Below are 15,000 nucleotides of genomic sequence, written 5' to 3'. Positions count from 1 at the left end.
TTCAAATGTCATTAAAATAAAATGACAAAATACTAAAAAGTGAAAAGAGAATAAAGGAAACTTAAGACCAGAAAATATTGTCGAACTCAGAGAGAGAGAGAGAGAGAGAGAGAGAGAGAGAGAGAGAGAGAGAGAGAGAGAAACATTAAATACCATCAAACACATTTTCACGGCGGTAAATTACGTTTCACAAGAACACGTTACTGAAGAGAAATTGAAATGGTTCTCCAAAAGCTGTGATCTTGAACAAAAAAAGAGGATAAAAAGAAACTGACAGTAAAAAAAGGGGACACGTGCAGCTGCAGGGAATCGATTTTTTCACAGAAGCAAATTATGTTTCATACTAAAGTGATATGTTCAGGAGATTTATATTTCATTATGTAGGAAGTCTGGAAAATGCAGCAAGTTGGAAGAAGAAGAGGGAGAGAAAGAAGAAGAGGAAGTGGAGGAAGAGGAAGAGGAAGATGATAAGGAAGGAAGAAGAGAGAGAAGCTACCTAGTTACTTTGTTGATGGCAAGTGTAAAGTGGTCATGAAAGGAGGAACAGGAGGAGCGGAAGGAGGAGAAAGAGGAGGTGGAGGGAAGATAAAGAGGAGGAGGAGGAGGAGGAGGAGAAGGCGGACCGGAAGAGGAAGGAGGAATATAAAGCGAAAAGTGGAAGAACAAGAGGCCAAAAGAGGAAAAAAAAAGAGAAAAAAAAAGAAAAATAACAGGTATTGAAAAAGTAGCATGAACAAAAATAATGAAAATTGTAAAAAAAAAAAATGAATGTAGAGAAAAATATAAGACGGAATAAAGGAAAAAAAAAAGAAAACAGAAAGGAAAAAAAAAGGTGGTAATAAAAGTAACACCAAAATAATGAGAACGATAAAAAGGAGAAAAAAATATAACACTGAAAATTGACACAAAGGAGAATAACAAAAAAAAAAAAAAAAAAAAATTGTGCAAATCGAGAAGGATGAATAAGTAGTAAGTGATGTAATAAGAGAAAAGAAAGAAAAAAAAAACGGATGGTAATGAAAAATGTACAAAATAGAAGAGAATGAATAACCAGTAAGTGATGTGATGAAAAAGAAAAAGAAAACGTAGTAATAAGAAACTGTATAAGAGAAGGATGAGTAAGTAGTAAGTGATGTAATTGAAATCAAGTAAAAGAAAACGGATGGTAATAAAAAAAAAACCGTACAAGAGGAGGATGAGTAACCAGTAAGTGATATAATGAAAAAAAGAAAAGAAAACGAGTGGTAATAGAAAACGTATTAATGGAAGAGGACGAGTCACCAGTTAGTGATGGTATGACGTCAACAATGGCTCCCTTTTACCTGCTGGCTGAAGGACGAAGGCGCACGGGTCCTCCTGCCGCCCCACCACGTTGGAGGCGGAGCAGAAGACGGTGCCGTAGTCCCGCGCTGAGTAGGCCACGTAGCGAAGCCTGGACACGGTGCCCTCCTTCGTGTACTGACGGGGGGACGAGAGCGTAGTCGTCAGAGGTGCGAAACATGGACGAGATAATGCGGAAATATATATTTTTTATGTAAGACCGACTAAGGGCAACAAAGAATTGATGAAAAGAAGCCCACTGAGGTGCCGGTCCACAAACAGGTTAGGTAAGCAGAAGAGGATTTCAAGGATAATAAAGAAGTCATTTTATTTATTTTTTTTTCTATTTCAAATTTTTCGTGAAGAATGTATATATAGTTACTAATTAAAACTTATAAACAGCTTAATTTTCACCACCATCACCATCATTACCATCATCATCGACACCAGCATTACCACAGCCACACCGTTGTTTGTAGAGATGTAATTGCTTCTTTTAATTGAGTACAGTGTTTACTTTTTTGTTCTCCCTTTATGAATGAACAATATACGCATGCCTCCTCCAGCTCCTCCTCACTCCTACCCAAACACACACACACACACACACACACACACACACACACACACACACACACACACACACACACACACACACACACACACACATTTCCAGCTGTGTGGTGTTTGTTTTACGTTGAGTTAAAATCACGGTTTTTTCTCTCTCTCTCTCTCTCTCTCTCTCTCTCTCTCTCTCTCTCTCTCTCTCTCTCTCTCTCTCTCTCTCTCTCTCTCTCTCTCTCTCTCTCTCTCTCTCTCTCTCTCTCTCTCTCTCTCTGTCTGTCTGTCTGTCTGTCTGTCTGTCTGTCTGTCTGTCTCTCTCTCTCTCTCTCTCTCTCTCTCTCTCTCTCTCTCTCTCTCTCTCTCTCTCTCTCTGGTAAATGAGTGGCGATATAGGAAATGATGCTTTCTGAAACATGATTGAGCCTTTTAATGGAGCTCGATATTTATTCCCTCGTTTAATATTTCACATCAAAAGTTACTCATTTCCTCCACTCAACATTTTTACTTTTCTACATTTGATAGGCAGGATGAAAACGCTTCCGCTAATACGTCCGGCGTCTCTTTAATGAGGATGATGAAACATTACCAAGGCGAGCTACAGTGAACGAAGATGTGATTGAAGTGAAGTGTCCAGCAGTGGTTCCATTTATCACACCAATACTCTCACATCTATACCTCCGTTCATATCCACACTCACTCCATTGACATTTTCTTTTTTTTAACCCTATCCACTATGCAGCATCTTCTCCCTCTGTCCATCTCACTCTGACGCCACTTTACGGACTCAATTTCTTTTCATACTCTTTGGTATAAATTCTATAGCATTTTGATCACCTTTCCACTGCTAAACAATCTCTCCATTGGTGCTGTAACTTATTATATCTTTTCTACTTGTTTCTCAGTTAAGTCTCTACTCAAGAGGGGAAACGAATAACTTAGCATTGTTTTACTTTCTATCCTAGTGAGGTCTTTTGACACCCACTCCTGATCATTGGAGTGAAGAAGGTTAACAGTCATATTTGCCAACCTTGATTAATGCATTATCCACACTCAGACAAGCTTTCCTCTTAGAACTTCTCCTTTCTCTCTCCTCCTTTAGAAACATTCCAGCATTCCTCGTTACATTCCCTGCTTTCCAACATGCCTTTTTGCACCAGCCACACTCTACGAAATCTTCCTTTTACACCCCCTTACTGACCTATCCTCCCTTAGCACCATTAATATACTCTTTGTTACATTGCTCCCATTCTCAATCTCTCCGTTAGCATGCCAAGCCTCACCTCCGTCTCTCTGAAGCGCGTTGAGTCCACTGTGTTGTTGAAGAGCCAGTGAAAGGTGACGTTAGCTGGGTAGGCGTCCACGGCACATTGTAACGTCACCATCTCGCCCTCCACAGCCGTTACTGTCACGCGATTCTGGGCACACATGGGCACGTCTGCAGAGAGAGAGAGAGTAGAGCGTGAGGGCGTGGAAGTCAAGGGGAAGGGACAAGGAAAGTGATGGAAGTTTGGTCAGTGAAGTAAAGAAGATTCAGAAGGCTTCATATATGTGTGAACGGTGATAAAGAAACGGAAAAAGGAAGATGATGAGTTAAGGGAGGAGAGAGAGAGAGAGAGAGAGAGAGAGAGAGAGAGAGAGAGGAGCGGGAGAGGGAGACTAAATATAAAATTTTATTAAGCTTTGATGTGATAATTTTTATAATATTCATTCTTTTATGTAATTAAATGAGATGCTTCACCGGTGGTCTGCTTTTGTTCTTTATGCCTCATTACCAAATTCCTGGTGATAGTGGAGGTGATGATGGTGGTGGTGGTGGTGGTGATGGTAATGATGGTGGTGGTGATTATGGTGGTGGTTATCATCATGATGATGGTGACTAATGTGACGATAGCAAGTCAAAATACTAAAAATCTATCAAAGGAAAGCTAAAACAGATCAGTAAATAAATTAAAACATATTAATTTATTCTTATCTGCTAATTCCACCACTTTACCAGAGAGAGAGAGAGAGAGAGAGAGAGAGAGAGAGAGAGAGACAGAGACACACACAGAGACAGACAGACAGAGACAGAAACAGAGAGTAAGGACAAGAGCGAGAAAGAGAGATCATTAAATAGAGGTAGGTTATATAAAATCATCACAATACAACTGCTCACACACAACACAGCAGCTTCTTGGTAACAGGATGCACTTAACAATATTGAGTACCGCCTTGCCGCAGATTAAGGGAGGCGCAGCAGTAGACTTATCGCAATTAGCCGATTACCAATACCCGAGACTCCTGCATTTTTCCATACCTCTTTACGGCAGGACGAGGTATTAGGTATTGGCGGTGCTGAGTGTACTACGTTTGGGTGGCGTTGTTGGGTTTCAGAGAGAGAGAGAGAGAGAGAATGGAGACTTACACCCGACACACAAGAAGAAAAGGATTGGAAAATATAAAAGTCAGGAAAAAAAAGTGCATTTGTTGATGGGTAATGGAAGTGGCATGCTGGCTGGTGGATAGGATTGAAGGATGTGAGTGCAATTGTAGGAATGAAGGAGGTGTCTAGTGTATTTGTAAAAAAAGTAGAATAAAAAAGGCTGTCTACTTCAAAGCTACTACACGCAAGTACGAGCATATCCTCCCCCCTCCCCACACACACACAAAGGAAATGAAAAGAGAATACGGATTTGTGGATAAAAACCCTATTCAAAGAGGAAAAATACTAGAAAAAAAATATTGCTATGCTGGGAGAGGGGATTGGAAGTGGAACCCATAAGGTCAACAGGCCTGCCGTTATGAAGTGGCCAGGCATTGAGGGCTTAAACATTCATCCATTCAGGCACACACTCCTTCCTTCACCTGCACCAACATCTCATTAACCCTTTGACTGGTGCACGTTTTTTTTTAACCATGAATCCTTACAACTTTTCAGTCATTTTATTGTTAACCCCTTCAATACTGGGATCCATGTTTTACCTTGAGATTTGTGTACGATGGACCTTTTTATTGGCATTAGGAAGGGTCTATGGAGCTCAGAAGGTTCATGGTCTTTTCTTCACGATTCTAGTCCCTTATACAAGTTTCTGAAGCTGTATAAAATCACCAAATAGTAAGCAGAAAAAAATATGAAAACGTCATGGTACACAAGGGGTTAAACTATACATGTTAAATATTTCAGTGTGCTAGAAAGATGCAGAATTAATCTTTTACCCTCTCTGAACCTTATCTGTCCATGCAAACTGTATTTTTATGGTGCTTTTAACCAAATACGACTATAGTAGTAAAAGATTTAAGCATTGCACTTTTAGCGTCACTTTGTCTCGTCTCACTGGTCAGGAAGCCTCCGTGATGCGTATTTAGCTAAACATGTCATTTCAGTTTTGTCAGTAATTTTGTGGAGCTCCCGGTGAAAATAATACTTCCTGTAAACAATTGCATACACTTAATGGATATATATATATATATATATATATATATATATATATATATATATATATATATATATATATATATATATATATATATATATATATATATATATATATATATAATATATATATATATATATATATATATATATATATATATATATATATATTATATACCCATGATAATTTAGTTTTCCCTCTTCCTTCTCCCTCCTTCCCACCCATCTCTCTCTCTCTCTCTCTCTCTCTCTCTCTCTCTCTCTCTCTCTCTCTCTCTCTCTCTCTCTGACTTCCATTTAGTTTACCCTCACAACCTTTTTCTGTTTATCTCGTAACTCACTCGTTTCCAATTTGTTCTTACATAAATCAAGACGAGGAAGCATTCCCTCTTTCATGGATCCTCCCAAGGTACGTGTTTATTTGTTTTTCTTCCTTTTCAGTAATACCATAAATTGAAGTAACTCGCCGAGAACTCCGACAAATTAGATAGTCTCACATTAATTTCGCACATTACACAGTTTCCTTCCCCGGGCTGCGTGCAAAGCTACGTCTTCGTTTGGCTCATACTTAGGAGAGGAAAGAATGCCGCCGCCGGTCCGACGCTGCATTCTTTCCCAACACCATTAGTCTTTTCACAACTTGCAGATCAAACTTGTTCCTGGAGCGCGAAGGTTTTGGGTCTCGGCGGAAAACCTTCGCCGCAAAGGAAGGAATTGCCTCAGCAAGTTGTGTTCACCAAGTTGCTCGGCAGTATATCACGGGCTGGGTCCTTCCTGCGCAATACTGACGGCGAGGGTTTCCTTATAAGTTTTTGTTTTAGCATAGAGAGAAACCACATAGCTTGACCCCTTCAGTACCGCGTTATCATATTCATTGTGTTTACTGTTTGGTGGTTTTATACAGCTTCAAAAACTCATATGGGGATCAAAATAGTAAAGACTGTGGCCATTAATCTTCTGACCTCCATAGACCCTTCCTAATGTAAATAAAATGGTTCAGTCGTACAGAAATCTCAATGTAAAAATGTGTCCCAGTATTGAAAGGGTTAAGGAACGAGTGATAGTTTTGACGAAAAATTGGTGAGAAAGAGGCGAGTGTTTTCACCGAATCTTTTCCTCGCAGTATTTATAATCGATGGAAAAAGTATCTCATATCACCCAGATTCCCGAAAGAGTATTCGGATATCAAAAAGCAGACGAGAAGAAATAAAATGTATTATGATGACAACTTCGGCTTCAGCTAAAATTGTCCTTTTCTTATTCTAGATCACAATGTTAATTTTGCTAACCTTACAATTTAAGTCTATTAGTAAAAGACTATTCTCTTCCTCCCAATTTCCTTTTTCTTGCTCCTTTGCGTTTTTATATTTCTCTTCCTGCTTCTCCTCCTTCTCCTCCTCTTCCTCCTCCTCTTCCTCCTCCTTCCTCCTCCTCCTCCTCCTCCTCCTTCTCCTCCTCCTCCTCCTCCTCCTCCTCCTTCTCACATCAATACTAAAACATAGTTTACATTTCCGCTTACCTGCCGTTTGTATCATCTCAAATATCGTTTTCTTTCAACCTGAATTTATACATCTCTCTTTGAAGAATTTAACTACGGGATGTTTTCTAGTGTGTTTTACTCCTTTACACACACACACACACACACACACACACACACACACACACACACACACACACACACACACACACACACACACACACACACACACACACACACACACACACACTACATAATTTAGATACGTGCGTGTTTGGTTCTCTTACCTTCACTAACTATCTATCCTTCCACCTTCTCCTCCACCACCTGTTTCTCCCCTGCCTTTTCCTCCATCTCCTTTCTCTCTCTCCACCTCATTTCACTCTAGCTCCTTTCTCTCTACCGCTAACAAACACCTCCGCTCTGCCGCTTAATACCCTGCTCCTCCTCTTCCTCCTCTCGCCTCGTCTCTCTGCTATCCTTCCTGCCCTTCCTCCCTTCCGCCTTCCCTCCCCGCCACGCCTCTGACGCTGCAAGCTTCCTCTGTCATGGAGCAATTTAATGAATACGAGAGATGAATTCATTTACGTTATGCAAATGGCAATTGCTATTTAGTGCTTCTCGCCTGATAAGCTCTCCCTGGTCCCTCCCTTCCATTCTGATATTCTCCCTCCTCCTCCTCCTTCTCCTCCTCCTCCTCCTCCTCCTCCTCCTGCTCCTGCTCCTGCTCCTCCTCCTCCTCGTCCTCCTCCTCCTCCTCCTCCTCCTCCCGTACTCTTGCCATCCCCTGGGTATGTTCTCTCTCCATCCCAGCACTGCATCCAATCCTAATCCTCCATATCCTCCTCCTCCTCCTCCTCCTCCTCCTCCTCCTCCTCCTCCTCCTCCTCCTCCTCCTCCTCTTCCTCCTCCCTCCCGAAAAGGAATTTAGTGTGTGTATTCGATGTGAGAAATGTGTGTTTGATAATCAGTGCGTGAATGAAATGTGTTTTAAAGTTAATGGATGGAGAGAGAGAGAGAGAGAGAGAGAGAGAGAGAGAGAGAGAGAGAGAGAGAGCAACTGATCTTTTTTTGTGTGTGTGTGTGTGTGTGTGTGTGTGTGTGTGTGTGTGTGTGTGTGTGTGTGTGTGAGCAGATTTTTATACCACTGCCTGCATCACCAGTGGCAGGAGGGCGGAGAGGGCAGGACAGGGGAGGGAGGGAGGGAGGGAGGGAGGGAAGGATGGAGGAGGCGTCATGCAGACCTGAATTCCGCCGTACAAATGGGTCCACATGAATATAATTGTCACTCATTAATCCGCGACAAATGTATTCGAGTTTCCCACGTGTATTTTCTTCCCCTCCCGCCGGGCTAATGTATAGTTAATGTGTGTTTGTCTGTGTGTGTGTGTGTGTGTGTGTGTGTGTGTGTGTGTGTGTGTGTGTGTGTGTGTGTGTGTGTGTGTATGTGTGTGTGTGTGTGCTTTTGCGTGTGTCCCTCACTGTCTGTCTGTCTGTCTGTCTGTCTGTCTGTCTGTCTGTCTCTTTGTCTCTCTCTCTCTCTCTCTCTCTCTCTCTCTCTCTCTCTCTCTCTCTCTCTCTCTCTCTCTCTCTTTTCCGACGAGGTTGATTGAATTATTGCATTGGTAAATCCGTTTTCAATTATTGATAAGGGTAATACACACACACACACACACACACACACACACACACACACACACACACACACACACACGACTATGAAAAGAATGAATCATAAAACACACACATGAAACAAGAACACGAAAAACTAGACAGATACATACCTACATACATACAGACAGAGAGAGAGAGAGACAGAGAGGCAGGCAGGCAGACAGACTGGAACATTACAAGGTACCATTTTTCACCATTCCGTGCCTCCCTTCCCCTCTCACCGCTGGACGCATTCACACTCGCGGCACCAAAATCACAAAATCACTCAGGCTTATTTCCATGTCCCATCAGTGCTGACGTGTGCTCCATTTACACGATTTGGCCTCGCAAGTTTGAACCCGTTTGTTGCAATCGCTTGTAACGTTGCTTGTCTGTGCCTCTGTTTGTTTTATTCATTTATTTCTCTGTTATTTATTTGTTGTAGCATTAAGCAATTTATGGACATTTTGTATCATGGGGAATTCTTACATTGTTATTATTTTTTTTTTTACTTTTTTTTGCATATTTTTAGTTTGAAGTTGTTTAATTTCAGGTACTGTGATATTCTGGTTTAATTGACATGGTATCTACATCTCTGTTTCTCTGTTTCTCTGTTTCTCTGTCTCTCTCTCTCTCTCTCTCTCTCTCTCTCTCTCTCTCTCTCTCTCTCTCTCTCTCTCTCTCTCTCTCTCTCTCTCTCTCACAGTTCCTTGATATTCTTGTTGATATTTCACACTGCTTTCCTTTTTAAACCTGTCTTTCCGCCACTGTACCTTTCCTTCTGTCCGTGCGTCTGTATGTCTGCGTGGATCACCTCAACTGTCAAATCGAACTCTGGCCTCCGTTGGAGTTGAATTTTTTTTTTTCCCTGGCATCCCTTCTATCAGTTGTCTAAGCCAATTTCCTTCCAATTTTTGCCCAAACTTTCTCGCTGTCCACGTTCACTTTGTATACGCTCATTCAATATTCTCTCTCTCTCTCTCTCTCTCTCTCTCTCTCTCTCTCTCTCTCTCTCTCTCTCTCTCTCTTTCCTTTTTCATGGCGCTTTCACCTATCGCCTTTTTTGTACAACTCCTTCATCAGTTTAATCCCTTTAGGACCAAGACGCGTTTCCTTATCCATTATACTTACTATTTGACGATCTTATGCAGCTTCAGAAACTTATGTGGGGGAATGAAATAGTGAAAATTCTGGCCATTAATCTTCTGACCTCCATAGACCCTTCCTAATGTAAATGAAATCGTGTAATCATACTCAAAACTCATGGTAAAATGTGTCCCAGTATTGAATGAGTTAAACTTCCACATTTTGTTTTTCTCAGTTCTTGGACTATTTATTGCCTTTCCGTTGTCTTCCTCAGTTGGTTTGGCGCATGTCTCCCTTCATATTTTTGCTTATCTTGTCGGGGATGTGTGTGTCTCCTGGCGTTCGTACACCTTCGTAATGTTTGGTGACAGAAGTGAAGTGTCCTGCGATGAAGTGAAATACTCTTGTCCAAATTCCTGAGATGTGGTTTCTTAGACTTATTATTTCTTTTTCATGTCAGTCTTTATTTTGTCTTTTTCATCTCTCTCTCTCTCTCTCTCTCTCTCTCTCTCTCTCTCTCTCTCTCTCTCTCTCTCTCTCTCTCTCTCTCTCATGAAGAACTTTAAATTTGAGGCGGAGGAAGATGATGAGAGAGGGAGGAGGCGAGAGAGTTATCTCTATATTACTTTCAAATATAAAGAATGACGTGACGTATTAGAGAGAGAGAGAGAGAGAGAGAGAGAGAGAGAGGGTATAATTATGTTTCTCTTCCGTCTCTTCCGTTGCCTGGGTGAGTTCGGTGAGTACTTCGTCTCGGCCTGGCTGTACAAATTAGAGGCATGTTTTAGCACCTCTCCTCACTTTTGACTCTCGCTTTTCATTTTCCACCAGACTTTCTTGGGGAAATTTTCAGCGAGACACGCACTTAATGACTTCTTCGTATGCTAATTATCTTCTTTCGTGTGCAAAGTTATAGGGGAGGCACTGGCTTGTTTTTTTTTTTCTTACACTCGGCGCGCACAATAATTTACTCGCTGCACTAATTACGTACACTTATATTTCGGTACCTAGAAAGAAAGAGAAATCAGAAATATATATATATAAAAAAAATTGTCTTTCTTATATATATTTTTTTAAGTATATGTCGGTATCTAAAAAAAAAACATCAGGAAAATGAAAATAAAATAGTCGTTTTTTTTTTTTTTAGTATATGTCGGTACTTAAAAAGAAGGAAATCAGAAAATAAAAACTGTCTTTCTTATGTTTTTTTTTTTTTAAGTATATGTCGGTATCTAAAAAAAACATCAAGAAAATAAAAAGAAATAGTCTTTCCTATGTTTCTTTTATAAGTCTGTTGCTTCTGTATCGCTGCTTCTGTATTTCCATCTTCCTACGACTTGAATACTTGTAAGATGGAAGTTTCATGACATTTATCCCTTCCTTCCTGCTGACTCTTTGACCTGCAAGGGGACTGGCAGTTAAGTGGGCCTTTTTATTTATTTTTTTTTGCTCTTGCCTAGTTTCTCCTCTTACATAAAAAAAGTTATGCGTTGAGGGAAATGAAATATTGAAAGAAATGCAAAGAAAGTAACGATAAATATTTCAGATGTTCTCCTTTAGCCAGCCAGCCAGTCTCCTACACCACTTGGCAACACCTTCCCTATTCCATCAGGTGGCACGGCAACCTACCACCCTCACCCAGGCCTCACTGCCGGCCCCACCCCCATCCCTCTACCCCTCTCCGAGCATGTCCCAGGCCCATCATCATCTCTCATCACACGAGTCAAACTCAATCAACGCTGACAATTCAACTCTTGCAAACTTAAATATTATCTGTTCTGCTCTCTCTCTCTCTCTCTCTCTCTCTCTCTCTCTCTCTCTCTCTCTCTCTCTCTCTCTCTCTCTCTCTCTCTCTCTTTCTCATGAACTTCATAGTCTCGATTTTTTTTCTTTGTTCCTTTTGTCTTTTCTTCATTTTTTTCTCTCTCTTTTTGTCTTCATTTTTTTTTTCCTCCCGTGCAGCATTCATAACATTCACACGTTTGCTGTTTTTGCACCAGCTGTGTGTGTGTGTGTTTCTTTCTTTCTTTTCACTCGCTTTTTTTAATTCTCTTTCTGCTTTTGTCTCCTACGTTCATTATTTTCCTTTTCTAAACTTTTTACATGCCTTTCATCTCTAGATTTTCTTTGTGTGTGTGTGTGTGTGTATGTGTGTGTGTGTGTGTGTGTGTGTGTGTGTGTGTGTGTGTGTGTGTGTGTGTGTGTGTGTGTGTGTGTGTGTGTACACTCTCTCTCTCTCTCTCTCTCTCTCTCTCTCTCTCTCTCTCTCTCTCTCTCTCTCTCTCTCTCTATTCCTCCAATTTTTTCCCTCTTTCCCCTTTTTCTCCTTAATTTCCTCCTTTTCCCTGTACACATTCCACCTCCTACTCCTCCTCCTCCTCCTCCTCCTCCTCCTCCTCCTACTTTCCCATCCCCTTCCTCCCCCTTTTTTTTTTCCTCGCTACAGTTTTCCTCATCGGTTGTTATTTCCCTCCGCGTGTTTGTCTCTATCCCCATAAGCGTTGGGGATAGAGGGGGAGTAGGGGATTGAACTGTATTCCAAGGCCTTCCGTCGTTATATTATTCATCGAAGAGGGAGAGTGTCAAAGTGGGTAATTTCCGGCCCCTTTTTTCTCCCTCTTCCGTGTTTGGTAGACATTCACTAGACACGCCTGCAGGGTATAGCTTGTTGTTGTTGTTGTTGTTGGTGGTGGTGGTGGTGGTGGTGGTGGTGGTGGTGGAAGTGGTGGTGGTTGTGTTTGTGAATGTGGTTGTGGTGGTGGTGGTAGTCCTGTGTGTGTGTGTGTGTGTGTGTGTGTGTGTGTGTGTGTGTGTGTGTGTGTGTGTGTGTGTGTGTGTGTGTGTGTGAAAATTTAATGGTAAAGTTTATTATAAGACGGACTCTCTCTCTCTCTCTCTCTCTCTCTCTCTCTCTCTCTCTCTCTCTCTCTCTCTCTCTCTCTCTCTCTCTCTCTCTCTCTCTCTCTCTCTCTCTCTCTCTCTCTCTCTCTCTCTCTCTCTCTCTCACACACACACACACACACACACACACACACACACACACACACGAAAGAGAGAGAGAGAGAGAGAGAGAGAGAGAGAGAGAGAGAGATAAGGAATTTTATGATTACAATCTCACCATGATGAAACCTTGATAAAGTAATTATGAGTGTTCCCTTTAGGAGAGAAGTGAAACACCTGGAGGAGAAAATGAGAGGAAAAAATAAAATGAACCAAGAAAAAGAGAGAAAAAAATGAAAATATAAAAAAAAGCGAAAAGAAAAAAAAATGACGAAGCAAAAGGAAGAGGAAAAAGTAAGTAACTTCTTTCCTTTTTCCTTTTCCACCTTTATTAGGTGGAAAAAGAAAAAAAGGAAAGAAGTAAGAAAGTGAGAGAAGACAAATGAAATAAAGGAAGGCGTGGAAGGAATTGGGTGTCTGTGTATGAGAGGTTGATAAGAAAAAAACAAATACAAGGACGAGATAATGAAGAAATGAAAGATAGTGTAAAAAAGCAAAAAAAAAAAAAAAGATAGAAGAATGAAGGAAGAATGAAAGAAGACAAGGATGGAGTAACAAGGGGATAATGAGTGAGGTGTCTGCGAGAGAGATAAAAAGGCAAAGAAAATGATGAAAAAACTTGAAAAAAAAGAAAAGAAAATAGACAAGAGTAATGAGTGAAACCTGCGCACTTTAACGGCAGGCAAACAAGAGAGAGAGAGAGAGAGGGTAGGGAGAGAGATGAAACCAGGAAGGAGAATGAGGGAGGGAGGAAAGAATGACAAGATGATGCGTTTACTGAGAAGATAAGGGGATGATAAGTAGGAAGGAATTATGGTGATAAGCAACCAGGCGAGAAATGAATGAAAAAGGAAGAAAAAAAAAAGAAGGGAAAGGAATATTGAGGAGCGTGTGAAGTAGACATGAAAGACAAGGAGGAGGCAGCAGGAGGAGGAGGAGAAGTATGAGGAACAGGAGGAAAGTAAAAGAAAACAGTCAATTAGGAAGAGGAGAGTAGATAGGGTAAATAAAAAAGAATGGATAAAAAGGTTTTGCTTTACATACAATTAATATGTTAAACTAAAATGAACCGAGGAAGAAGAGAAGAAACTCACTCGTGTAGAAAGAGGGAAGAACAAAGAAGGGAGAAGAAGAGGAAAGCGATAGTCTTGGAGGAGAGGGAGCGTAAGAAAAGAGGATGTACAGAGAGTGTGGATAAAGTATAAATGAGAGAAGAAAAAGAGAAGGAGCTTGATTAAACGCGCACAGGGAACATAAGTGCTTTTGTAATGAGAAAATCTTAATTCAGAGAGAGAGAGAGAGAGAGAGAGAGAGAGAGAGAGATACAGAATCTCGTCTCAAGGTTCATAAGTTGCTGAGGTTTACCCATTGCCGTTGGTCAAATGGAAATCCACCTTCATGATCTATCGACGCTCTTTCCTTCTTCTTCTTCTTCTTCTTCTTCTTCTTTCCTTCTTTCTTTCTTTCTTTCTTTCTTTCTTTTTTTTCATTCTTTCCTTTCTTGTTCATCATAATCATCTTGCTCTTCTTGTTCTTGTTCTTCTTTCTTCCTTTTCTTTTATTCTTTCTTTTTTATCTTTTCTTTTATTTCTATTGATTCTATTTAGTCAGATTTCAAAGACAATGATGGGCTGTGTATGTGTGTGTGTGTGTGTGTGTGTGTGTGTGTGTGTGTGTGTGTGTGTGTGTGTGTGTGTGTGTGTGTGTGTGTGTGTGTGTGTCTGCACGTATGTTGTTGATGCCATCTGCTTTACATCCGCATCGGTATAATCATCATCAACATTACTATCATCACTTTTACCACTAATCCCAGCGTCAGCAGCAGCAGCAGCAGCAGCATCAACAACATAGCATGATGGCAATGATGATCGAATCCCCCAAATGGAAAACAATGATTCCGTGCGATATTGGAAATGTCATCGAGTTGCAGTGAATTGGGTAAATATGCAGAGTATTCCGGATATGTCATTTCGTTGAAGCGTTATGCGATATAAATATGATGGAGAAAACATGCTGACCTACATCACTGGCATGGCGGAGAGAGAGAGAGAGAGAGAGAGAGAGAGAGAGAGAGAGAGAGAGAGAGAGTGTCCATAATTTTCCTTGGAATGTCATTAGTTGTCATACTATTTCATAAATTTCAGTAATGTGTTTTGTATTTTTTTATAAGAAGCTTCCATCATTAAGCCATGATGTTGTTGTTATTATTATTAATATTATTATTATTATTATTATTATTATTATTATTATTATTATTATTATTATTATTATTATTATTATTATCATCACAATCATTACTTCTACTACCATTACTACTACTACTACTACTACTACTACTACTACTACTACTACTACCACCATAAACACCATCTTTCTCCTTCTTATCATCATCACAATCATCATCATCATCATCATGAGAACACGTGCCGCATATTCACTCAAGACTCTTATTAACTCATAAAGTTTCCAGCAACGTACCTTTCTTCAAAGA

The 15,000-nt window shown here is 40.5% G+C and overlaps 1 protein-coding gene across 1 annotated transcript in view; it reads right to left on the bottom strand.

Moving 5' to 3' along the window:
• LOC123513976 (contactin-3-like) overlaps positions 1-15,000 on the bottom strand; it is a 321,726-nt gene that overhangs the window by 18,075 nt on the left and 288,651 nt on the right. Inside the window, 2 exon segments of the mRNA XM_045271494.1 lie at positions 1,323-1,458; positions 3,162-3,316. Of these exon segments, the coding sequence (XP_045127429.1) occupies positions 1,323-1,458; positions 3,162-3,316 (291 nt within the window).

This window comes from Portunus trituberculatus, chromosome 37 (assembly GCF_017591435.1).
Source record: "Portunus trituberculatus isolate SZX2019 chromosome 37, ASM1759143v1, whole genome shotgun sequence".
NCBI classification, from domain to species: domain Eukaryota; kingdom Metazoa; phylum Arthropoda; class Malacostraca; order Decapoda; family Portunidae; genus Portunus; species Portunus trituberculatus.
Note: the sequence above shows the minus strand (reverse complement) of the source record. Positions and strands in the feature narration are given on the sequence as shown.